This window comes from Tiliqua scincoides, chromosome 6, assembly GCF_035046505.1.
Source record: "Tiliqua scincoides isolate rTilSci1 chromosome 6, rTilSci1.hap2, whole genome shotgun sequence".
Lineage (NCBI taxonomy): Eukaryota > Metazoa > Chordata > Lepidosauria > Squamata > Scincidae > Tiliqua > Tiliqua scincoides.
In genome coordinates, this window is record NC_089826.1 from 76,906,047 (window position 1) to 76,933,658 (window position 27,612).

At 40.9% G+C, this 27,612-nt stretch overlaps 1 protein-coding gene across 1 annotated transcript; it reads right to left on the minus strand.

Annotated features, from left to right (window-relative positions):
- Nucleotides 1–2,957: 2,957 nt before the first annotated feature.
- Nucleotides 2,958–22,008, minus strand: SLC34A2 (solute carrier family 34 member 2). The gene is made up of 12 exons (XM_066632924.1): nt 21,900–22,008; nt 21,664–21,783; nt 20,041–20,169; nt 16,596–16,739; nt 15,126–15,237; nt 12,410–12,605; nt 11,009–11,098; nt 10,274–10,388; nt 7,485–7,652; nt 5,342–5,458; nt 4,233–4,357; nt 2,958–3,536 (listed from the first exon to the last, which is right to left on the minus strand). The coding sequence occupies exons 1-12, from the start codon at nt 22,006–22,008 to the stop codon at nt 2,958–2,960; spliced, it is 2,004 nt and encodes a 667-aa protein (XP_066489021.1).
- Nucleotides 22,009–27,612: the final 5,604 nt, after the last annotated feature.

Genomic DNA, 27,612 nt, shown 5'->3' on the forward strand with positions numbered 1-27,612 from the left:
AGAATATTCACGAAGAAAGCTTCCATTGTGCAGCAAGCTCCTGATGGCAGAAGCACTTGAGGATGGCACCCAGCATTTTCAATAAGGTCCTTGCTAAATTGTATCTTAACTTCAGAGCACCAGATACTTTCCTAAACAATAAATTTGGGGATGAGGAACACTGTCCTTTCACAGACATGAATGTGACAAGGCTTTACAGATATTTTTCCCCTGGATATGGCTGAAGAGATAAAGAGGTAGATGAGGTTAGTGAGAGAGACAGACCAGAAGCATGCTTGCCACTCTCACACTCTCTCCGCATTATTCAAGAGAAACAAAACTCCATCTAGAATAAGTTTGTCAAAATTCTATTTGACAAATATGAACAATAAAATAATAGTGAATAACCATGAAAACATTTGATGCACTCCATCAAAAAGTAGCACAAAACATTATCACAAAAAAGAATATGGCATGATAGGGTAAAGTCCCATTAGCTTCTATGGGAGAGATAAAAGCATATGCTGAAATCTTCCATGGAAAACAATGGGATTTAAAAGTGCTTAACTTTGACTGGTTCATGCCCTTTGTGTCAGGAGTTAGCTGCTATATGAAATCATATAATTTTTGCCTGTATGGAAATAGTAAAACGTTTTACCCTTATTACAGTATACAGTACCATCCAAACCAAAACATTAGGGGAACTATGTGATATACACCACATTTCGTTTAGTAAGACTTAACTTACTTGTTAAGACTTAACTTGAGTAAAATTGCTTGTAAAATTGTTGACAAGGCTTTTACCCTTATTTCTATATCATTTATTTAAAAATAATTGTTACGCTGCATCTCATTCCAAAGGTGCCTATAGGCAAGCCCTGATCAACTCTTTGATAGTTACTTTTAAGCCATTTCTGCCCAACATTGCATATACGCAACAGTTATCAAATGCATACACCTGTGGGCTGGGAAGAAATGAGTTAAAGAAACATGCATAAGATTGGGTTGCACGATTGCTCTAGTTTCTTCTTTCATTGTAAACTTCAGAGGGGGAAAAAACGCCATGATCCAGGCCAAGTCAAGCACTTTAAGTTGTATTCATTTCAGCATGTGTTCAATTCACAACAATGCAACTTAAAACTGCTTGATCTTGGTTGAATCCAGTCTTATAGCTAGCACATGTTAACATCTTTAGGTAGTCTCATTCCATCATGAGAAGGCTATGAATTTCTTTTCCATGCATACTTTGGGTAGAGCATGATCCAGCCATAGCTTAGCACTTTTGTCCCACTGATTTCAGTGGAAGGTATTCAAGTGTGTGGGAATAGTTTCACTGAAAACAACATAACTTAGAAGCGCTTAACTTTGGCCGGATTCAGGCCATATGAATTTTTCATTCATACCGGTATATTCCCTGAGGTTAAAGCTTAAATAATGCCATCTTTTCGTACAGACATAATATATAATTACCCAGTACTTTTCACTGACATAATCGAAATCCCACTGAAAATACATTATCAAGTCCATATATAGTGTGCATATGACAACTTTTTTCAGTTTATGGTTTAATTTTCTGTTTGACGTTAATGACACACCACCCTTCCACTCTCCATTATATCTTCCAGAGTTTGGTTATTTTAAGCTGTTTCCAAAAACCCAGTATAGGGGTAGCAGCTTTTGACATGCTCTAGCCTGGAATTAATTATAAAACTATACAAGACAAATATCAAGAGAGTTTCTTCATATTTGCTGCAAATTGCACCTGTAGATTCTAATTACTGATTTCAGTGCATTTTTCCATGGCATTGCTAAGAACAGTTCACCAGTTGTACAGCAGTGCAACAGTTCATTCACAACAGTAATAAAAGGAGAAGCTGGGCACTGCCATGAGGGGCACCATTTAGGGAGGGTAGGGAGAGGGGATTTGCCATGTTTCCAGTCTCAGGGTGGTTATTCTTCAACACCATATGTATCTCTTGATTATGATGTGGTATAAAAAGTTTAAACAAAAGTGCTTCTAAAATATATTACTTTTCAGCAATTTAATCTTGCCACAGCCAGATCTTTGAATTCTTGATATGAATATCTCCCTCCCCCAGTGTTTTTGTCTTGCCCCTGGAATGATACTTGAAATGGTGGTATAAATAGTAGAATCTTGAAATTGTTCTCTCTTTCTAAGCCCTCCAACAATTTTGGCTTTGGAAAAAATAAGTGCTCAGGAAAATTAATATTTACATAACGATTTCTAGTTAGAAGAAACAAACCACAATGCTACTAAGGCTGCAATCCTACACCCACTTACCTGGGAGTAAGTCTCAACTAACCCAGTGGGGCTTCCTTCTAAGAATTCATGTACAGGTCTAAGCTATAAATATACTAAACTTCCTCCCCCTCATCCTCTTTTGGTACTACAAACATTGGTTTGGTGGAAGACTTCTACTACAGACTAACGTACCATATACTGCATAGGTTTTGTATTTTATCACAATGATATCTGTGTTAGCTCTTGAAAGGCATCATATTAGAGAGGCTACAATTTCAATGTTCTTGTTAGAACCCTGGCCCTATGAACTATACAAGTCTTCGATACAAAAGTCATACTTGAAATTGCTGGGGGCTTCTGGCAAAATTCTAGTAATATATGTATGGCCAATGCCAATCACAACTTTGCAGCAGTATTGGAAAGGAGCAGGAAGGTTCATAGGCTTAGCTAAGGCACACAGGCCGAAGCTATGGAGCTGTGGCTCCAGCACTACCCTGCAACATGTTCCTTGGCTTATACCATTAGAGGTAAGACCAAACAAGTCACCAGGTGTTGCATATGTATGTAATGCATGTCTAATAGTCTGGACATACTTGGTATAATGCATTCTTTTCATTGGATACCAGAACTTAGTATGGCTTTTCCCCCTATCCTTCTTCCCTGTCCCTTCAGCTTTTTATCCTGAAGACTTCAACTCATACAGTCCAGTCTTCTGCTATAAGACTGTGATAACCATGTCAGATTGTTTAACAGCCTGTTGTGCGTTGGAGATATTGTTTGCTTCATCATCCAGGGAAACCGGGTTTTCGTGAACTTCCATTGTTTTCACTGGTTTTTCATTCACCTCTTTCTCCACTGTCTGGTTATTACAACATTTGCAGCATTTGCAACAGCAACAACAGTACTTACTGCAGGCAGTGCCTACAGAGGTTATAACATCATCCCAGGGCTGCAAAGAGTGCATCCACCTGGGAAGAAAGTTCCAGTTTCTGAGCTTCTGAGGCAGAAAGTGTGGCCGTTTCCGTTGCAGAATGTTGATGACAATCACCACAATCAGGACAGCTAGAATGGGAACAGCGATGCCCACAAGATACTGCCAGCCAGCCACTGACAGACCAAAGACAGCCAAAGGGAGCAGGAGGAAGCAGAGAAGAAGGTAAAAGATGGCAAACCACCGGTATTTGGCTGTTATGTTCCCCAAACCCTTGGCCAAGCGGATTGGCAAGCGCATGAAAGGGATCGGGTACCAGAGGATAATCCCAGAAATATTGAAAAAGAAGTGGCACAGAGCAATCTGAAAGCAAAGAAAAAAGAAAGATTAAAAAAAAAAAGTCAGAACATGTTTCAAAAAATGTGTATTTCAATATAAATACCTGTGATTTTATTACTGAAACCCTCCTCTCCAGTTCAACCAAATACAACCTTCAAAACTACAGACACCAGAAGTCCTACTGAAATTAACAGGAACTGTACATCTTCACATATAGGGACCAGGCTCTACATCAAACCCAGATGGTATACATGTAGTGGTTCTGCAGAGTCCATGTGGGGTTAAGCCCATGGGTTCAGGATCCATGGATAGTGAAATCCGTGGGTCTCAAATCCATGGATGTAGCAAGCCCACTATGTTTCACACATTACTTTGTGAAATAATTATGTAGTGCTATAATTGCAGTGATCTTTTCTTTCATATCTAGGGTTGTCAGCTCTGATTGAAGTAATTAGGGATATTTATTTTTTATTTTCCAACATGGTATGGTTTACTGAGCCAAAGAGGCACTGTTAGGTTTTTCAGGATTGCTTGCAGTAGCCACCTGGAGATTGATGCTGATTCCTGAAAATGTCAGGTCCACCCTGGAGAGTTGGCAACCCTATGTGTATCTGAGAGAAAAACCTCCAGTCCTAACTAAGCAAAAATCCACACTCATTCCAATTTTTCTTATTAAGACTTTATGTTTTCACATAATAAAAAGCTGAAATTAATGCTAACCTGTAGAGAATACTTTAATCTGCTTCCCGGACTTGCTAAAGCTGCAAGAATTGCTGTTGTGGTGGTACCAATGTTGGATCCCAGAGTAAGGGGGTATGCACGTTCAATACTTATAACACCAATTCCTGGTAGGGGAAAAAAATCAAGAAGGAATTACATCAACATCAAAATTGATACAGGACTTTAGAATGTTCCAAGCAGGTAATATATTTTATCTTACATTTATATCACAACGGGAAGCCTTGAAACAAGAAGATTGAGATAGTAGTTCACCTAAGGTCACTAAGCAAGTTCACTGCTATACTTACTAGCTCTGTATTGTTAAATAATACTTGTACTAGTTCTTATATGATACAGCCTACAGACTTCATTTCTCACAAGCATTAATTCTGGATGCATTGTCTTTGCAGCACAGAAATGTATTAGTCCAAATCCATAATTCAATATGAATGGGCAAGCAGAGGAGAGGATGGTTGCACTCCTATCCTTCTCCATAATGCTATAGTTCAAGGCAGATATCCATCACATAGGTTTAAAAATAAACAGCAGCAAAGTAAAATATACAGTAAAATATCCAGGAGAACAGAGCCCTGACCTTGCCAGCCTGTGCCTGCCCTGGCAATGGCATTGGAATGATAGGCTATGGAAGGTGCTCAGGGACAACCTTGGCAATAGTAATGGCAGCAATAATGTAGGTCAGCAGTTCCCAAACTTTCCCCGAGGTCGGGAGCCATAGTAAGTTGTTGTGGGAAAGGAGAGAATGCAGTGGCGTGATCCCCAGGATTGCACTGCTGCCATGGGCGACTTTCTTTTACTTACTGGAAGGAGCAGCAGCCTCCCAGGGTGCAGGAAACCCCGCAGAAGCCTCTGCAGGGCTCCCCAAGCAGCGGAGAATCTAAAAATAACTAACCCACTTCTGGTTTTTGATTGTGAAAAATATATATATAGTCTATTTACTAATATAATTCATTATATTAAATCTGAAATTAACCTTCCTGCTTATACTCAATAATGCTTACTTAAATATACTTTTCTATTATTACAGTTATATACTGCTTTTCAACCAAAAAGTTCACAAAGTTATTTGCAGAGAAAATTATGACACTTACCAACAAGTGGGGTAATAGCTGATGTGAACACTGAACTGCTCTGAACGATGAAGGTCATGCCAGCCCCCACTAACATGGCCAAGTAGCCCGTAAGCCAAGAAAATGGAAATGGGAAATCTGAAAAACAGAAGCACTGAATGTATTATCAGAATCAGTCAGAACATTCTGCTCTACATGAGATCTAGAACTAGCATTTTGGTTAAGAGAACTTATATGGTGAGCAATGGTAACAGCAGTAGCAACCTATATCTTCAAACCATTGGGTGCAGAAAGAGAGAATGATTTAATGAGCCTGGTCCCAAAAAAATCTAGATATAAAGTGGGCACTGTCACTTTTGTGTATGTATACACTAAGGTACACTGTTTCTGTCAGAGCAGCATGAAAGTAATTTGATCCTAATCTGTAGTTAAAAACAATTTTTTAAAAACCCTGAAGAGGAACTTTCCATCTAGGTGCATTTTTCCGGTACTAGGAATCCCTGGACATTTGCATCTGGATATTTTTGCGTCCCAGTCCCACTGTAACTGGGCAACCAAAACCCATGTTATATATCCTAAGCCTCTTACCCTACCTTTGTGTTTTAAAAATAAAAAATGCATCTAATATAAATATACATATATTGGAACACAAATGTCTGTGATGCAAAAAAGGACGGACGCAAATGTCCAAATTTGGGATGCATTTGACTGGAACCCAGTTATCCAGGATGCAATGGTCCTGTCTCTGCATTTTTCCATATAAAGGAATCCTATTTTGAAAGACCAAAATTCAGTTGTCAACTTTCCCTACTTGAAGCCCCCGGTTGCCAGGTCTTCACCTGGAGGTTTTGTCTGCACCTTTCAATGTCCCAAGGCACAAGACCAGGCTGCAACCAGTATGCCTTCTACCCATTTTTCAACTGGTCCTTCTGCCTTGCAAGAAACAACATTTATCCAAGGTGAAGTCAGAATACTGCTACATACTAGAGGCAGAGGAAGAGGCCCAGTAGAAGAAAAGGAAGGGAGTTGAAACTGCTCCAGTGACAAGTTTTTTTTAAAAAAAGTACTGTATAGATACTGCCAAGCCAGAAACTAGCAATTCTCATTGAAGGATAAACCACTGAGCAGAGTAAGCCACAGTAATCATTAAAGCTAAATTCAAATTCCTGCTGTGCACATGCTTTATCACTTAATGTCTGGGCAGTAGCAACTGAAGTTTGAGAAGGCAGATATGGTACCTACAATTTCCTTTTGCACCTTGTTTGTGGCCACAGAAGGCAAGACTTGAACATCAACAAGTTGAGTTTTTTTTATACTGAGCTTCTGTTACAGCTGTTTTGCCTCCTTTCTCTCTTCCCTCTATTCTACCTCCCTTGATCTTTTTTTGCTTTTACCAGGGTCTTTCAGGACCAAATGTATAAAAAAAATACACTGGAAAAAGAAGATTACAGCTATAAGAATATAACATTTCCTTATTCTCTTCCTGACTACCTAAGTGGTATCCTAGAGCTTGACAAGTGCAGTGTTCACCATAAGGTACTATTCGGAACACACTGATATTAAGTTGACCAGACCTTTGCTTTGTTGAATTGCTCAAGAATAAGGTCTCCTTCATTTCAATCTTGCCCAACCAACTGGCACTCTGCCAGGAAGGAGATTAATAATTGTGTAGAAAAAACCCACCCAATTGATCCTACCCATGTCATCATGGTATATTCACTAACATACCATATGAGAGAGATCATCAGTTTTCATGCAACTCAATGGGTGTGTGAAAAGGCATAAAACTTCTAGAATTTCTGATTATTTTACTTGCATGCAAGTCTACTTTTGCTTTCCTCTTTTCACTAATACATAGACAAAAGGTACAAACTACTGGCTTTGTCCCTCATTAAGCAATCATTTAACTGGAGTTTTGACTAGAAAAATTAATGATAGATTATGATCAATATTAGTACATTTGTTTGGTTTGTTACACTTTGTCGGGGCCCAGTCCTATCCAACTATCCTGCACTGATGCAGCCGCAATGCAGCACCGAAGTAAGGCCTCCACCAGCACAAGATGCAGCACAGGCCCTGTTGGCACTGCTGCAACAGTGCTGGAAAGTTGGATAGGACTGGGCCCTTAAACATGCACGTGCATACACACATGCAAAATAGTTACCTGTGTTGAGTGTCTTCTTGATAACACTTGCAACTTGTCCTTTCAGTACAGAATTCAGCAACTTAACAATCAGTATCAAGCAAACGCACAGAACAAGCAAGGAAAATGCAAGCAGGATGAGACCAATGGCAAGATCAGGGAGATTCACTCCGACAAAAATATGATCACCTGGAGATGGGGGGAAAGGCAATTAAAATGATCAGTTGCTTTTGAGAAGGATGCATACATATATTTACTCTTGTGGGAAGAAAAGTTTATGTTTGTTTCCTTTTGCTCAACTCTCTTGTGTATATTCCTGGGGCATGTACAAATGTAATTACCATAGCCTCTGTGATTGCCACCAAATAGCTTTCGCCTAGTATTTCTGCAGGCTCAGCGTGGAAGAACAGCGAAAAGTTTTTTAGCACATATATTCACCAGAAATACACCAGCTCTGAATTTTCCTGGGGACTGTTGGTTCTGGCAAGCAGATGCCCTGTGCGTTTGGGCAGACACACACACAGTGTGAAACTTTTAGAGGTTACCACCACAGGGAAAAGTTTTTTGGTAGCACCTACACATTCACACAGAAATATTTCAATGGGTGCTCAGTAGTATTTCACCTGCTGGCTATATGTATTTTAAAGAGACAATCTTTCAAAAAATAGCCTGTGATGTTAAATTTATTTGACTGCCTTCAGACCAAACCACACAATTGGAGGAACAATTCATTTGTGAAAAATGTGCATGTCCCATCTGCTTATCAGGTAGCGATGGGGATCTACTTTTCGTGCCCATGCCAGTCAGCTGCTTGAGGCAGCTTCCTCCTTGCCTGTCTCACTTCCATCCTCCTCCTCCTCCTCCTCCTCCTCCTCCTCCTCATTAGTATAGTATTGGCAACCTTCAGTCTCGAAAGACTATGGTATCGCGCTCTGAAAGGTGGTTCTGGCACAGCGTCTAGTGTGGCTGAAAAGGCCAATCCGGGAGTGACAATCCCTTCCACACCAGGAGCAAGTGCAGTCTGTCCCTGGTCTGTCTCCCTGGCTATGGGCCTTCCTTCTTTGCCTCTTTGCCTCATTAACAGTATTTATATATCACTTTTCAACAAAAAGTTCACAAAGCAGTTTAGAGAGAAAATCAAATAACTAATGGCTCCCTGTCCCAAAACGGCTCACAATCTAAAAGATGTAAATGAACGCTAGAAACGATACTGCTGGGGTGAGGAGTGCCAGCTATTCTCCCCTTGCAAAATAAAAGAGGAGCTTGAAAAAGTGCCTCTTACCCAGTTAGCAGGGGTTAATACTGGAGCCAGATTAGGAAAAAGGTGCTTAAAAAGTAACAGTGAGCAACAAGGTAAACCAGGATTAACGGTGACTTTCATTCCCTCTTCCATTTGCTTCTTTTAATATAGAAAATAAAAACTTTAAGGGACAAATTCTATGCTCTGGCAGCGCCACGAAGTACAGCGGCACCAATGACTGGTGCTGTATCCTGCAGGGCAAGAGAAGCAGCTGGAGGGCTCCTCAGAGTAAAGGAACTTCTGTCTCTTTAACCTGTGTAGAACTCCATCAGCCCCAATAAGTCTACTTGCAGCTGCGCCAGTTATTAGCTAGCACAGAACTAAGGAGATTTACGTCAGGTTCCAAGGTTCAGGAGGGGGGGATAGGTTTTGGAAGCCGCCTCTGCTGCCATTCCCACCCCCTTCCTAGACCTAACTGATCACCCCCGTCCCAGTTTCACCCTCTCCCTGCTTTCCCTCTGTGCTCCCGCCACTGGCATGGAGGCCTAGCACCAACTGGTGCTGATCTCCCCTGAGGCTGCTGCAATGTGCCTTACAGCATATCATTGCCAAGGCACATGCAGGCCACCTGGCAGGCCACCACGTGCAGGATTTGTCTAATCCCTTTTGAAGTCATCCAAAGTTAGTAGCTATCTCTAAATTTTTGTGGCAACTAATTCCACAACTAATTACGTATGTGCTGCATGAAACAGTTTCAGAAGTGGACCCCCCCCCTCTCCACTTTCTAGGCAAATGGGATAAGCAGAAGTTTAACAAACATGTAGTTGCTGCAAACATCTGTAGTCGCAGTCCAACATGCACCACCAACTAATTTTTGATTTGCCAACAGAATTTTGCTGGAAAATTCTTTAGTAAATGATAGTGGCATGTACACTGTCTTAGTAAGCCCCAGTTGTAGTACAGTATTTGTGTGGTGCCATCTTTGTGAAGAAGGTTTACAATGGCAGGAAGGGGGGTGGACAACAACCGACAGTGCTCTGAAGCCAGTTAGCATAATATCTAGTTAAACAAAGATTTGAAATAAGGGTATATGTTGTTTTCCTTTCAGACTGTACAGAATAATTTGTACATACCAAGTACCCACATTATATTTTGCTCAAGTTACTTGTTGGTATTATGATATGGTACACCCGGGCTCCTAAAAAGCAAAGTCCCTCTGGGAGCCGTGGTCTACCCATTCTGAGTATAGCCAGGTAGACCTGGGCTGCCTGGAGACAAAGTCCCGCAGGGAGCCCTGGTCTACCCCTGTGTATGTGCAACCTCCTGATTTTAGAAATGGGCTATGTCAGAATGCCAGATGCAAGGGAGGGCACCAGGATGCAGGTCTCTTGTTATCTGGTGTGCTCCCTGGGGCATTTGGTGGGCCGCTGTGAGATATAGGAAGCTGGACTAGATGGGACTATGGCCTGATCCAGTGGGGCTGTTCTTATGTTCTTAATGTTCTTGCTCTGAAAACACAATACAGATCTTAGAAAACCACCAAAGCACTGAAGATGCCATTTTTGCTTACATTTTTTAATAAAGTTGGGTATAGTTTCAGTGGTCCAAGTCTTGTTTCCATCAGTCCAGCAAAGCTCTTGAGATGTGCAGTTTTCAGGAGATGAGACAGTGACATTCAGCGTGGTCTAGATATGGATATAAAAAGCAGGTCAATGCAATCAACAGTATCCTGTCCGCTTGCAATTCTTCTAGAATTTAAAGCACTACAACAAAAAATGTATAATGGCAGAAGAAATTATGAAACCTTCAATATACAAGACCTATCTCCATCTCCATTCCCCTGATCATTGTAATGAAAGGCATTCTGGAAAAGTGGATAACTCTAAAATTATCTAACTCTATTTCACTGGGTTGCTGCAAGCATTACTAAAGTAATATATATGAAACACTCACCAATCAATGAATCAACATCCTTCTATGAGATTTTTTTCTTTCATCAAAAGAAAAGCTGAGTCAAGGACTTCCATACTGTCCAGTATTATTCAAATTAAATCATATTTATGTTTGATTTATCCTGACTGCAATAGGTCTAAAGCAATGACGACATATTTTAGTGTATTCATAACACCACACAAGTCCCATTTCAGGATTCCCACTTTCAGGATTCCTATTTCTTCCCATAAGACATAAATTATAGCCTCTTCCGATTTGGAGAGATTAGTAAGACTAGTAGGTAGAACAAAAAAGAAACAAGAAGTGTATTTAATGATGCAGCAATATTTGTATTTAACTGTATTTAACTCACCAGACTAGTTTTGCACCAAATTTTCACTAGGCTTTTATTTTTTGCTGATTCATCACCTGTAGCAATTCCATTTATCACTGATTTATCCAGCTATTTAAAAAAATGAGAGGAAAAGATGGTTTGATTTATTGTATCATACATAGTTCCTAAATTCCATTTGTTTTTTAGCATGATGGGCAGCCCAATTCTATCCACCAGCAGTCCACATCATTCATTGCTGCCACAGAACATGTGCTATATGGGGGGGGGGGGGGATGAGACCAGATGGCCTGGGAGAGATAGGTTTTTAATTACCTTCAGGTAGGCTGCTGGTCATCAATGAGACTCCTTGGGCTCACACCAGCTATTTTGCTAGTGTAAATCCAAGGAGAGGCAGGGGGCGTATAGGGCTGGGAAAACAGGGATAGGATCCTGGTTTACACTGATACCATCAGGATCCACCCCCATCTAAAAATGCCCCCAGCCTGACCCAAGCCTCTTCTTCTTGCCCTTGAACCACCCAACTTTACCTGCACTGGTGCAGTGTCCTGCAGCCACTGCTATGCCCACAGGGCCTCTAGTCATTTGCAGCAGAGGTCCTGAAGTGAACAGCAGTGGCGTGATTTACAGTGTAGCTGCACTTACTGCGGTAGACCAGGAGTTCCATCACCATAAGTGGCCCATATGATTGGGCCATAAGTAATGGACTATCACTATACAGATGGACTCATTCCATTTCTCAGTGGTTTCATCTGAGTTATGTGATACAGAACAAATCAGTGAAAGTAAGATCCAAATGTGCTATTGCTCCCTAGTGAAAGTAAGGAATAATCAAAAGTGATGTTTTTAATGCCTTATAAGGCATTAAAAATGTCACTTCTGGTTTCCCTGTGAAAACTGAAATCATGTGTTTTGAGTTCAGTCGAGCCCCACTGAGGCCAGGGAAGGATGACTCCAGCCTCTGTTAAGCTCAGACTCCCCTCTGGAGGTGAGGGGAGCAGAGGGCGTGCATGCGGCGGGAGGGGGCGGACCTGATCCATTGATAACTGCATCTGCAGATATGGGAACTGTGGATATGGGGCCACCCTATACTAGATATATTTCTGATCTGCGCACAGGCAAAATTCTGAAATAGAGTGATGTTTTGAGCTATACTTGGAGCCTAGCAGAAGCTGGGGATGAATGTCCCCAGCCTCTGCAGACAAGGAGGCAAATCTACTAATTTTTAATACCCATCTCCCTGCCTTCCTTCCCTCATGATGTTGCTGCCACCATTAGATAGGCAATTATTTATACAATTTTCCATAGCCTGTTTCCCAAACATAGGACTCCAACATAAATAACCAAACAGTATCTGCTAAGAGCCATTTCCATTATGCGCAAAACAGCACTATAAGAGGTCTGATAACACAAAATGCCTACCTGGATGATAAGTTTTGTGAAAGGATCAGTGATGACTTTCAGTAGCTCAGGAGCATCTTCCCCACTTTTAAGATGAAATGCGTCTACAATCACATTTGTGAGGTGATAAAGGTAGCCCGAGGCAACTTCAATAGGCAACAGCACAAACACAGAGAGCCAATTAAAGAAATCATGGACTGTAGCTCCAGCAAAGGCCCTGCAGAAAAACCAAAATAAGCCACAAGGGCAAGCCCATGTAAACAAATACTATTTTAAAAAGATCAGTAAGTAGGTACATTAAAATGCTTTTAATAGAAAGGACCAGGTCCAGGTGCATTTCACACTAGGGTAGTCTTTATCAAGGCATATTAAGGACAACATACAGCAAAAGTCCATCACCTTAATGCTCTAGTTCAGGGGTCCCCAAACTCCGGCCCGGGAAACAAATGTGGCCCGTGACGAGCCTCTATTTGGCCCACGGCAAACCTCTGGTCCCCTGCAAGCCTCTGGCCTGCTCATTTGAATGTGACCAGAACTGTGCTCCAGTCACATATGGAGGGTGTTCTGAGGGCCAGGGAGGCCACCCACCCTCCCCTCAGAATGCCTTGTAAAGACCTAAAAGCATCAATTGCTGGTTTTCCTGAAAAACCAGAAGTGACTTTTTGGGCTGTCTGAAGATCTTAGGCTTTCTGAAACTTTCTAATGTGTTTATTTAAATTTTTTATTTAAAATGTATTTATTTTTCCAGCTCTCGAAACCATTGCAGATATTTGATGTGGCCCTCTGGCCGAAAAGCTTAGAGAACCTTGCTCTAGTTTCTTAATGTTGTGTGGTCCCCACTTCCCTGAAGAGCAGGGATAATGACATCAATGTGGACTGATGTTCTTAGTTGCCCACTGTAGACCACCCCAACTCAAAATGCCATTGGATTTTGCACTTCCTGTTACACAAGTTTTGATTCTCATTAATATTTCATCTGGTCTCCGGAGGAAACAACAGGTTATGTTTTCCACAATGTTGCATAATTCAAGTACTAATTAACTATAAACAAAAGCTAGTGTAGGTTAATGAACAGAATTGAGTCTCAGGAGGGAGGATGCAAATTTGATACCTTATCAACAATCAATCAATAATATAATCAACAGGCAAGTTGGTAGTTTTTGGCTGCAGTAATACAAGATTAATAAGAGTCTTTAGAGAGTTGCTTTATTACTAGGTTATAAAGAGCTCTTATTGCACAAAGTGCTATAAATGATAGATATTAATACGTTGAGGAGATGTTTTTATGATATCCACCTACCAGACTCTGCTCATAACACAACAACAAACTACGCTGGGATGACGTGAGAAGCAGAGGAGTATTGTATCTAGGAGCGAGGTCCACTCATGAGGTCCCCTGAGGTAGCAGCTTTGAGGGGTGGGTCAGACGATGTGGCAAACTGGCATGGGGTACCTCAGACACTGAAGCCATCAGTTGCCTCCCCCAGCCTGCTACCTGTCCAGCTGTTTCCCCATCCTCATCTCACTTACTTGAGTGAAAGAAGAATAAAGTGCGGTGAGGGGGCTCGCTTCCGTCTCCAGTGCTGCTCTCAAAAAATTGCAGCAATGGCACTGAAGGAGGAAGTAAGGGATCACTGCAATGCTGTTTCTGATGGCTCTCTAAGGCAACCCATTGACAAGAGGATTGCCACCTCTCTACAGCCTCTGCTGTCTGGCATATGTTCAAAACAGGCCAGGTGTGGAGACTCTTTTGCTTCCAGGAACAGTATCCCAAAACAGATCCGGGGGGGGGGGAATTGGTGGTGTCAATGCTACTTATCCAAGAACTACTTATCCTATCCCCCTTCCCATGCCTGATCCACCAACACAGATGAACTTGGACTGGCACCAGTGATTTCGCTGGCATGGGTTAGAATAGACCTGTTGCACTGGGTAGGGGTTTCCCCAGGGCAGAATGTCCCCTTCCTTCAAGGAGACCTCCAGCATGCAAAATTCCCCCATGGGATGCTGCACAAACCGTGCTGGCACTGCTGCATTGCCAGGGGGGATTTTGTGCGGAATTTCCAGCCCTGGTGTAGCAGTGCCAATGGGCTGTGCGCTATAACCTGTGGTGGGAAGGTAATTACACAGGCTTCCACAAGAGAAGGTAAGGTAAGCTGCATTGCAGCTACACCGGCACTGGAAAGTTGAATAGGATTGGGCCCTTAGGCTGTAAACCAGATATCGTAACTCTGATTGAAATAAGATTATAATTACATTATAATCTAACAATATCCTATAGTACCTGCAAAAAGGACTGGTATTATGGTAAGCAAAGTTGAAGGAACAGTCATGGTTTAAGATCAACAGAGCATCAAAGGAGCACCAATTTTGCAAATAAGTCAGTAGAAATAATTTTAACAATATACATGCATGTAATAGTGTGATAAGAAAATTGCATGAATCTGTAATTTGGAAGCCATCCTTGCATATATCAGTATAAAAATCATTTTATCTATATTTTTTATTTTTCTGGATGCATGGAGTTCCAGAATGTCTGGACATATGGGACTATTGGACTATTAGACTTTCCTGCACTGGATTCTTCCACTATGATATAGAAATATGCTTATTTATACATTATATATACAGATTTTTTTGTGGTTGTGTGATTGGAGCTCCTTTGTCCTCTAGGCATTATATGTAGAAATGCCTGCTCCTCTTTTGTGATTATGATTTAGGATTAAAGCACTGGTACCTTCTAAATTCATTCCTGTCTCCAGCTTGCATGAGTGCTACAATGGTGTTTGTGACTGAGGTACCAATATTGGCTCCCATTATGATTGGAATCCCATGCTGAACACTTAATACTGAAAAAGAATAAGAAGAGAAAAATAGAAGGGTTGGGGAGTATGGCATTTATATACAACTGAACCAGTTTAATAGTTCTAAATGTGCTTGGGATTTGGACTTGGAATGTAATTTAAATAAATAATTTCAGGAACAGAGAGCTTAACAAGTTTTTTTTTATGCAAAGCACAGTCAAAGATATGATTTGTGTTTAACTCCCAGTTACTATATAAATATTTTATTTCTCTCTGTTCTAGTGTTTTTCAAAAACTCAATAGATGCAGTTTGTGCTAAAATACAGTGTCACAAAAGTTCACAAATATAAGTTTATAGACAAGATATTTCTAAACCTAAGGTATTATAAACCAGGTGATAAAATGTGAATATCAAAATTAGCAAGCTGGTTGTTCATGAGTTTCTAACAGCCCAGTACTGAGCTGCCCGGCATGTGGGCTGCTGCGGCGTCAAAATGGCTGCCACAGCATCCTCAGTGTGCCAGGCAGCTGCCAGCAGCTCCTTAGGAGAAGAGGACATTCATCCTCTTCCCTCAGGTAAGAAAAGTAACCCCACAATGGGGCTACTTGACTCTGCGGCATCTATGTAGCCGGCACAGAATTAAGAAGCCTTGTGTCGGTCTGCAAGGCCCAACATGGGTCTCTGGATCCAGTGGAGCTCCACTGGTCTCGCTCCCTCCTGCCTTACTACCTCTCTTACCACACCTTCGGTCGCCCTCCACCCATCCCAGAACTCCTTCTCTCTGCTTTCCCCCACACCCCAACCTACCTCTCTGCTGCCTGGTGCTTCTCGTGGAATGCCTGGCGGCAGTCTGCCAGCCTCTGACCGGCCCTGTCCCAGTGTGGACTTGCACTGGGCCAGCTCCGGCACTGGGCTGGTGGTAGGAGTCGCAGACATGCCTCATGGCACAATTGTGACAGTATGCACTGGCAGATCCCAATAAAGAATCACCATATGGTATGCTAACAGCACATTTGCCTCACAAGAAAGGCATAGGTACTGTCGGTATTATATGCTCTATGTGTGAAACAATATGAGCAGAAAGTTTTACACCAACTTGAGTGCAATCATGGAAACAGTGGCAAACATGGTCCTTGGGACACAGATAAAGAGGATTTTGGCAGGGTTTGCTTTTAAGTAGACATTGTCAGAATTTATATATATTCAAACTTTCATGTGGTTACTAAACAACTCTTCTACATTAATACTAAGAGTTGTCTTTCCCACTGTTGTATAGTTTATAATTTGTTATTTCTGACACAGTATGGAGATGTCTTTCCAGTATTCTCTCTTTACTCCCCAAGTGTTATGCCTGTGCTTTGGGACAGGTACAAATCTTAAATTCCTTGCAAGGTATACTTACATGAAGAGGCCACCATGCTGACTATGATGGATGAAGAGGTGCTAGAACTTTGCACCATTACAGTCACTAGAACACCAATTACCAGGCCCGCAACAGGATTTGACAACACAGAACCATCTTTGAAAATGTCTCCAGCTGCTTTACCTATAAAAGGAGAAATTACCATTATAAATAAAGTCAAGTTTACAGTCCATATTAATCTCTCTGTACAAAAGCCAGTTCCCAATATTCAGCTTCAATTTTTCCAATATTCTTTCACACATCATAGCAGCAGACTTAATTCTTAAGCTTTTACTAAGGGTAGGCAATTAGTTGATTCTCCACTCAGTGGAGTCACTCAATGCCTCCTGAAAGTGTAATTCCTCTTGTGTAAGTGTATGGCTGTCATTCATTCCTCCTATGAGGAAAAGTCAAGTACTGCTGCTGGAGTTAATGATGCAGTTGGGTAAGAGCCTGACAGTGGCCCAACTCCCCCTGACAGGCCCCCCCCCCCCGTACTTAGTGGCTCCTGAATGAATTGCTCTGCCACTTCCACAGGAAGACTATTGGCAGTGGTCTCAGAGATCACTGGTGGACCCTTCAGCAGACCCTTGACAGCTGCTCTATGATGCCAACCCCTGAGGGAGCCCTGAGGGAGGCATGTATTTAGCAATGGCTAAGCAACTCTATCTACACAAGACAGCATAGCAGCCTTCCAGTGGCCGTTGCTGGTTAGTTCCTGTGTAGTTATTTTTAGATTGTGAGCCCCTTTGAGACAGGAAACCATATATTCATTCCCTCTCATTTTCTCATGCTTTTTGCTATACAGTATAAACTGCCTTTTGATTTTTTTCTGTTGTTGATAAGTGGTATTTTTAATAATAGTAATAATAAATTGTCCTTCCCCCAAGGAACCATGGGAATTTTAGTTATCTTTTTGGATTTCAGGGGGAGGGGGAGAAGTATTTAAACTCTAAAACAGAATTCTCACTACCTTCCTTCCCATAACTACTGTTTTATTTGCTGGAGGCTGCAACAAGTTAAAACCAATCTAAATTTGACTTGCTGCTTTTCACAAGTGGTTTTACTCCTAGACTTGCAAATCACATTTTTTAGACATGAAAAGAACTTGGACAAGGACACACAAGGTAATAAAGTCGACACTTTGGAGCTGTTCACCTCTTGTTAATGTTTCTTCATTGCAAAGTTAAAGAATAATATCTTAACATTATGAATAACTTAGCAGTGCTTTCAGCTTCTCCAAGTAGTGGGGAGCACTAAGCACAACCTTGCTGAATTCAACAAATTTCCCTGGCATCTGCCTAGGCCTGATTTTAAGCAGTATCTTGCTTTTTGTCCTAGAATGGAACATGAATATAAAAGTGTATGTAGCTGTCTTAGGGCCCAACCCTATCCAACTTTCCCAGCTCCAGTGTGGCCACAGTGCAGCCCAGGGGTAAGAAAACACATGTTTGTATACCTTAAGAAGGCCCCAGTGACTGCCCCTCCACCACTGGATAAAGTGCATACTCCACTGGCACAACTGTAACAGCACTGGAAAATTTATACTGGATAAATCCACTGGATAGGACTAGGCCCTTAGTGAATAAACATTCTCTAATGGTATTTTCAGTGGGGTGGTCCCCCTTTTTTAAAAAACATGAAAAAAGTTACTGGGCAACAATTTAGAGCAGAGAAATCGCAGATGGGCCCTATGCTCCCATGGATTCATCCTCTCATTCACTGAGAGCACTGATGGAGCCCCCTGGCAAATCCATAGCACGAGACACACAGACTGAGGCTAAGCAAAGACAAAATGGATGGCCTCTATGCACCTGTATCATACCACAGTAGGAGGCAGAGGGGGAGGAGTGGCAGAACAGTGAAAAATCTGTTCGTTGGCTGACTAGCTCTTTCCTTCCTACCACAGTAGCTGGCCACCAAGGTGACAATTCTGGTGGTGGCGGCAGCAATGTCAACTGCCCCCAGCATGAGTGGGTGCAAAGAAGAGATGTGTGACATGGTGGTGGGCCAGTGGGGTGCTCCCAAGACAGCAGTGGTCGTGCCCCCCAACAAACAACAAAGAGAGAAGGCAGTTGGAGTTAACTGGGGGGAATTGTTGTCATTGGGGTGGGGGGAATTGATTGGGTGAGAAAACTGATGGAGGTTTTGCCTTTGGAATGAACAGACATGATGAGTTGTTGCCTTTGAAGTAGAGGGGGGAAAACTGATGGTCTTTTTGATCCTGAAGTTGAGGATAGCTGATGAACTTTCTTTTATTTCATATCTGCAACCTGCAGCTTCCCTTGAAGTTCACTCAGTAAGTTAACAAGCAGGCAGGCAAGCAGGTCAATTTGGGAGAGGTGGAAAAATGTACTTTGTGCACTAATGAGAAGAATCTCTACAGGTTGATTCCCCTGGGCCCTATACCTCCCTAGGGACAGCTCTGGTGCCCACCCCATCACCTCTCTGCTCTCAATTGCTTCTCCTGAAGTGACTTTCTGTGTAAAAACGGGGGGGGGGGAGGTGTAGTTTGGCCGTCACTAGAAGTACATAAACAGTAAAGAATCCAATGGCACCTTCAATACTATTTGAATGAGCTTTCATAAGCTGTGTGTGTATATATTAATATTTATGTACTATATATTTTATATATCTGTGAAAGTTTACGTGTGCTGTGCGAGTACTCAAACCTTTTAGAAACCCCAGCAGGAATGTCAATAATGTTTGTCTTACAAGGTTTTGTTTTGGGTCATTTACAGTCATATTACAGTTAACTTTATGACCTGATGGATATATGGATGACTTTTGAAGATTTACTGACTACGTTCAGTTGGCTTTGAGTTTTACTAGTAAACATCAGAATTTTCTTACAGTTCCTTTTAGTCTTTGAAAAAACTTAAACATTACCTATAAATTCCAACATTTACCAAATTTCTGACACTCATCTAGATGTTTAAATTGGATTGATAAGGAAAAAAAACCTATTTTGCAAGTTGAGATTGCAAGACAAATATCAATACACTCCACCATTGCTGATATGGTCATATGCCATTGCCCGCTCCATGCATCTGATGAAAGTCTTTTACCTACAAAATGTCATGCCATGCAATACATTGTTAAGTATTTAAGGTGTCATAGCACCCTGTTGTTTTTGTTGGCAAGAGAATTTGCCTGGGAATTTGGCTCAATGAAGCCATGTTTACTATGTGTGACTAAAATGAAAGCTTCTAGAATTAGGGGACACTAATCTCTAATGTCAATGCCACCTTGGAATTCAGGAAACAAAAGACTCCTTTGCAAATCAAAGGACGACAATTACTGAGACTTCCTTCTGCATATTTATCTATTAAAGTGGATTCTTTCTGAGGTGTGATGCTGAACTCAACAAGCTCCTTCTCACAAAATTAAATTCAACAGACTTAATACATCACTCAGGTGTGATACTCTGGCATTCTTTTCGTACCTCCTACCAGCTGGAAGGCGGAGCTGAGCACATCCAAGGAACAGACAAAAAAGTACAGCAACGCAAGCAAGAGAATAAACTTTCCTATGCCTTTTAACACACAGAGGGTTTTGCCTTTCCCGTCCAGTTCTGTAAAATACAAAACAAGCTTTATGTCTAAAAACAGTGGTGAATGTAAGGCTCAGTTTTCAACAGTGCAGCAGTTCCCAGTGATTGCACGGAGTCAAGGCCAGTGCTGTGAGCTCTGTGGATGATAAACCAGAAGGAATGTTCATGTTAATAAAATTTAACTATCACTAAAAGATTCTTATGAAGCTTTAAAAGCTCCATAAGATTTTTAAAAAACTTGTCCTGATCTTTTGCACCCTAATTAACGCAATGAGGTTAAAAGAAATGTGAAATTAGAGAAAAGAGAAAGGGAGTCAATGGTATTTTATTTGATTTTTCATCCACAGATCATAGTATTCAAATTAGAAAGATAACATAATTCTTTTAACAGAAAGGAGAGAAATTAATTATAAAAGAAATATCATGCACTTATGAGCTTTAGATTATGTAAACTTTAAATACTTTTCTTCCTAATGCACTTATAAGAAGCAATAACTGAACATAACTTGTTGCTTAAATTTTCTCATCCATACAGCTGGCATTATTTAAACCATTACATTGGAGCAATTCAGAGTCTGCTGTGGCATGGACAGAAGACATGCATGAGTTTCTGTCTCATTCCCAGGTGCAGGTCATTCCAAGCAAGAAATGATTACTTATAGTCTCTTCACTTTTTATGTGACAGCCAAAATACAGTACATCAATGCTCCACTGGTGTTTGCCATGGTGTAGCTAGCCATCAAGTATGAAATGATGTTGTCTGTGCTCTTCTGGGGTGGAGCAAGGAAGGACTTTCCTTACTTCCATAGAACAAACCCATAACCACTGAACTTTCATTCGGCTTTACAATATGTGTCCCCATGGGCTTTTCATACCTTATGTGCTTGCAACAACTCTTGCACCTGACTCTCATGCCTAATGGCCTTGTAATGGGAATGGAGGTCTTTTGACCCAATGGTCTAGAGTCACATGCCACTATGTTCTATCAGCTATCTAGATGGGAAATCACCTGGGAACCTATATGAAAGCCACTCTAAGGTCTTTGGAGAAGAGCAGGGACTAACTGAAGTAAGTAATAAGGATAATCCATTTAGGAGGAAGATAACAGACATGTGGAAGTTCTAAAACGTGCTTGGCAGTATTTGCATATGCTTCATTGACATCTTAAATGGGGAGATGATTTTAGTCCCTAGAATGAGACTCAAGGGAACTCCCTTGTTACCCATCCCTAATGTGGGAAACGTGACCGGTTTAACAGGCTGTCTTTTAATAATAGGTGGTTAGCCTTTAATTTACCTACACTGCCAGTTGTCCACCTTTAAACCAAACAAACTAAAGTCAGAACACAGACTTTTGATATTATTAATAAGGAAATGAATACACAGAGGTTCAGGGCATAATGCACAGCAATGCAGTTCCCTTCTCCAGAAAGTGAATACTTGAAAAACACAAAATTAAGGTGGAAGATGAGAAAAAAGAAATAAAATCCAGAATACTGTAATAAGAAGTTCTTACCTGACCATTGCACTCCAGTGTTCTGGAGCACTGGCATATTCCAAGGGTCTTCTTCCTCTGGCTCTGGTTCAGTTGTCAAGGTCATGGTGGAATATGCCGGCAAAAGTTCCATCTGTTTCCCTGATGGAACAGTAAGCATCAACATCAGTCACCCTCTATTCTCAAAAGCAAAACATTCAAAGTTTTGAAACATTTTTAAATAGCATCAGCAGAAGCAAGGATTTTAGTTTATTTACCTTTTGAATTTTGTATCTCTTTTTCAGACATGACTTGATTTTGATTGCAGCAGGGTTCTTCGATATATTTATTGGTATCTATGTCTTCTACCTCAGGCCATGGGGCCATGACCTACACCAAAAGAACACAAAGGATACATCAAAGACAGGTCAGCACAAAAGCTGATCTAGCAAATATTAGCTCATTGATAGTTTGTTCTCGTTTTCCTATTTTCCAACCTTTATTACTACTGAAGCAAAGATCACCATTCTTTTAGATTTAAGTATCACCAAAACAGATAGCTCTAAAGTTCATTACAGACAACTAGAATGACTGTTCTTCCTTTTTCTTGGCTCTTAATTTTTCTGTTGCAATCCTAGAATGATATTAGCACATTGTAGGTATATTGATTTTTTTAAAGTTTAAAAACCTTATTTTGAAACAACCAACACAGGATTGTGGTCATCTTCAACTCCTGTTTGTAAGTGTCAAGAAAGATCACCTTATCTAGAATACTAGTTTGTTCCACCTAGGAATTTTTTTTAAACAAGACTTTTAAATATGTGACATGACAGTTCCTACTTAAAAAGATGAGGTATTCTTTTAAAGGAGGAAAATATCTACCTAAAAATACAAGTGGTGGCTGCTACTCAGGATGTAATGGCAGTGTTCCAAACTTCACCCACTCCACCTACCCAGCTCATTTCCAGAGTACAGTCTCCTTTATCATGCTGCTTAGATATTGGGAAGAAACAAACAAAAAAAGTTCTTTAGCTCCTATGCCTGTATGATGACTTTAAATGTATCTGGGTGCTTAATGGGAGTAAAGTGTAACTTGACGGTTGTTATTTATTCAAAGAAGGTGTTCATTACAAGTAGGTGAAAACTCATTCAACTAGACTTATGGCACAAACCTAAGCAGTGCATGTTAGCTGTTTCAAAAGTGCTGTAAAGCACTTTGTGATGGCACAGCAGTTGCCACCCCTGGTGCAATAGCCTGCACCAGTCAGTGTGCACCAGCCAAAGAGCAGTGCAGTGCACACCAGAGAAGGTAAGATCTACTCTGAGCAGCACAGAAGCGGAATGGGCTAGGGTGGTGGATTGGGCCCAGAAGGGGGTGGCATTGGTGCCACACATGCCGTATCCTCTCCCCCTTCCCAGGCCTGATCCATCAACACAGATCCACTTTGAGCTACACCAGCTATTTAGTTCAAACAGGTTCAAGCAGACCTGTTGTAGCTGCTAAAGCTTACCCAGGAGCAAGAGGACAAATGTCCCTTTACATTGAGGAGCCTGCCAGCCTTCCAACTTCCCTCATGTGACGCAGAATGGCAGGCACTGGCCCTGCTGCATAGGTGCAGGATGGTGTGGAGGATATGATTGGGCTATTATTCTTGTTTTATAAAACTGAAGTCACAAACAATTGTCACTAATGATTTATAGACACACAAATTCATAGAAACTAGTCAATAAGTCTACTGCATGACTGGAGGCCTATTTATGCATGCATGCATGCATGCATGCTTTCTTTCTTTCTTGCTTGCTTGCTTGCTTTCTAGTAGCCACATAATTTGGAGTAGGACTGCAGCAGGGTATGCTTTGTCCCACCATGGTCCTGATCTAGAATAGCCTTCACTTCTACTGCTACAATATGCTCCCCGGGGAAAGTTCCCAATGGTGCCAATACATACACACAGGTTTGGCAACAGATTTATAGATGCTTTTTCATTTATGAGCAAATCACTGATTCACATTCATTTCTCTCAAGCCTCATTACTTTTAAGCACATTTATAGTTTTAATGGGAGAACGAAATATATGCTTAAATTTTCTCCCATTGAAATCAGTTGATCTGAAAGGTCCTGAACTTGGCTGGATCATGTCTAAGCTGTGTAGCTCTAGATGATTCATTGGTTCAGTTATATGGCAGTGTTCTTGGACTAGCTTTCCCAAAGTTGTAATTCTTCCACAAGACATGTTGTTTGTACCCTTCTGGATATAATACAAAGACGTATGAACGCATGTGAATGTCTTCTGTTTGACTACAAAGCATTGTTTGTAGTTTGCCATCCATGACAGCCCAATGAAAGGACAAGCTGTACTTGTACAGTAAGGCAACCTGACTTAGAAAAAATCAAAATTACAGAGGAACGAACAACGTAAAATTGAAATGAAAGTGGGAGAAGAGGGCTTTTTTGTGGAAAGGAAATGCCAGTGTTTTTAAATATAACTACTTATTAACTCAGCAAACCGACTTTCATATGTGTACATACCTTCCACGTATTCAAAAAGGTTAAACAGTAGGATATAAGAAACCTTTTATGTTGGCTACCAATTCTTTAAAAAAAGGAAGTTCTTAATGACAGGTGATTTATGATAGTATCTATCAGGCTGCCAAATCTATATAAAACAGTTTCCAAAATCCCATCAGTTTGGCTTGATGAGGTTTCAAAGGATGCCTTAAACTTAATGGGCAGCAGTTTAAGACCTTTTAACATCGGTTGGTTTGCCAGGGCTAAGGTTGAGAAACAGAAAGTCTGAATGTTTTATAGGTATAGTATATGCCTCATACCAATGACCAGTATAATAAGGCCTTTTAACATGCTGTACAACAGTCGTACTCTTGCACCCTCCAGACTGTACTTCTTCAATGTGTTATACAAGAGACTGCCTGCCTTTGAAAAACACCCAGACACTTCTAGTAGTCCTATCTACCACTGTCAGACTGCTGTGTGGGATGGCCAGATGGTACATATGACTCCAATCCTTTCAGACCTTCATTGGTCACTTCAAGTTGCTGGTTCTGACCTTTAAAGCACTAACTGGGAACCTGCATATCTCAAGGACCATTTTATCCCATTCCATCTAATCAACATCAGAAGTTTTGCTCTGTTTCATTCACCAACAGAGGTGCAACAGATGAGGACAAGCTAGAGCAGGCAGACCATTTTCAGTCATGGCATCATTGTTGATGAATACCCTGTCCAAGGATGCCAGCCCTCATAATCGCATTTAGCTGCCTACTCAATACATGGCTTTTAGGAGTGACTGAGCTATGTCTTTTTCTGCTGCGACACTGGGCAGAATAACCCCACCTCCACTTTCCTGCTGAGTTTTAGGCTGCTATGTGCAAGGTTTCGTTTACTTGAAATTTAACATACTATGACTGCTCTGATATCTCATCAATTTTAATTTTTTTCTAAAAAGAAATGTAGGATCAAGAATAAATACATGAACTATTCATGTCTATTCAGAAGTAAGGCCATGGGCCTTCATAGCCAGTGCTTCCTATCTATAAAATAGGAATACAACTGATTTATATCATAACATTCTTGCGAAGAAAATCAACAATTTATTATCTTGCCCTTCCTTCAAGGAAGGCAAGCATACACTGTGTGTCTCTCACCTGTTCTATCCTTGTAACAACCGTATGAGTTACGCTGGACTAAAAAACCGACACACAGCCCAATCTCATCCACACTTTCCTGGGAGTAAGCCCCATTGAACTAAATGGGACTTACTTCTGAGTAGACATGCATAGCATTGGGCTGTCAGATAGCAGTGTGGATACAATTGCAGCCTATGAGCCCAATTCTATCCAACTTTCCACTGCTGGTGCAGTAGCAATGCAGCCCCAAAGAAAGGGAACAAACATTCCCTTACCTGGAGGAAGCCTCCATGTCCGCTCCCCTACCAAAGGATGCAGCGCATGCCCCACTGGCACAGCTGCACCAGCACTGGAAAGTTGGCTAGGACTGGGCCCTCAGTAAAGAAGATGAGCAGGGATTTGAATTTGACTCTCTTCTAAAGCCAACCTACTATGTGCACCCCCACACTGGTTTAAAATGAAAGCAGCATATTATTTTTCAAATAAAACAGGTTATACAACAATTGCTCATGATGTAGCAAGCAAAAAATACATCTGAGTAAATATAACTACAAATAATTTAGTCTTCCCAAGCTCACACTAGCAAAACAAGAAAAGGAATGTGCAGTCATCAGAGTTAAGTGAACACCAAATGAGAACTAACTCAGCAATTTCAGTATTGCAACAACAGACTTCATCACTTCCCAGATGTGCACTTGTCTTTTCCCAGTGGCTCATTTATCCCAATTCCTGGCACTCCTAGTGATGTCACAGGTTTTAGAACACCCTGCATGATAGAACACGTAAAAATTTTAAATAAGTGCTCGTGCCACTTTGGATTTGCAAGGTGGGCAAGTTTTTCTTGCTCTAATAAGTTACATCACCAGGACTGTCTGTAATGTGAACAGTATTTAAATTTAGTGCTCCACCTCTAATGAAGGAGGGGGAAGTACAGGACACCAAAGTTAAATACTGATCTGGAGATCTTAGAATACATAATTTCAGAAGAAGTTTGTGAAGCTCAAAAGCATACCCATTTTCTCCATAAGGCAAAGATCCAGTTAAAAGTATTGTGTATCAGCTTTTCCCTTCAGAGCCATATACAGATCATTTTGAATAAGTACAGCACATATAAACTCACATAAAGAATCCCCAAGAAAGCTTAATAACAGTTCAAGAAGGCACACAGATCTAATAGAAAAGTCATTACTCTGTATCACTGGATTTCTGTCTACTATCAGAGTTAGCTAACAGGGTTAGACTAATGTAACTTCTTTATCTCAGTCCATCAAAGCATTAGCCACAGAAATGAATCCTTTATGAATAAGCTAAAAATGCAATGAGCCATTGAACCTGGCTACTCAATGACCTAGTAAACTTTAAAAAAAACAAAAACTATTGGTTTAAACAAGTAGGACTTTATTCTTACAAAAAATAAAACCCAACTTTGACTTATTAAGAACTTTCCCCTACTTTCAGCATGTGTGGTCTTTTGGAATCAAACATTCTTATCACAATACTGTTGCTTATAAATGTCACTTTGGGGTCCTAATATCTCAGTTTGTGTGCACAATTTTAAAGACTTCAAAACTGAGTTCCACAAGATACTGCTTTGGTTCCCTATAAGAAATCCCCACAGGCTGCTATTTCAAATAGGCACTGATAGTACAATCAAGGGGATGAAAGAGAATAATATAGCAGGCAAATAAATGTAAAAAGATCAAGGCAGTATGTTGAAGTTTGAGCTCAGATTTCCTTTTACTCACCTGCACCTTTCTTTCCAGACAATGAAGGATTCAGACAAGTATCCTGCTGGGAGCTACAATATATATAGAGCAGGTATTGAGCAAAGTCTGCTGTCACGTTCCTGTTTCACCCCAAGGCACTGCCTACCTGCAATTTAATAATCCCAAGAGGTGTGTAGTTTCCACTGGAGAGTAAAGAAGACAGCGACACTGATTCAGTCTAGGAAATGCCCCATGTAGACTTAAAGGAGGAACTTTAACGGGTCTATATCAATGTTGTAGAGCTGGTTAGATCCATCCTGCTTCGCTGTCACCTACTGTACTTTTATTCTTCATTAGTTTTTTGTTTTTAAAGTGCAGTATCAGAACACTTGATATCACAGTTTAAAACAAAAAAAAAATGAAGAATAAAGTACAGTCAAAGATAAAGCTTTTCCTGCCTGGGTGAAGTATTGTTTGATTTATCTTCTTGCTGATCTGCCTAAAAAGGGATGAAAGGGAAAAATCAGATAACAGCCAAGCCTAACTACCAAAACTTGTTGAGAACCCCTGGTCAGAACAAAAGAATGCCATTTATTTCTTATCAGGCAGAGAACATCAGCACTCACTCCAGCCTCTGCTG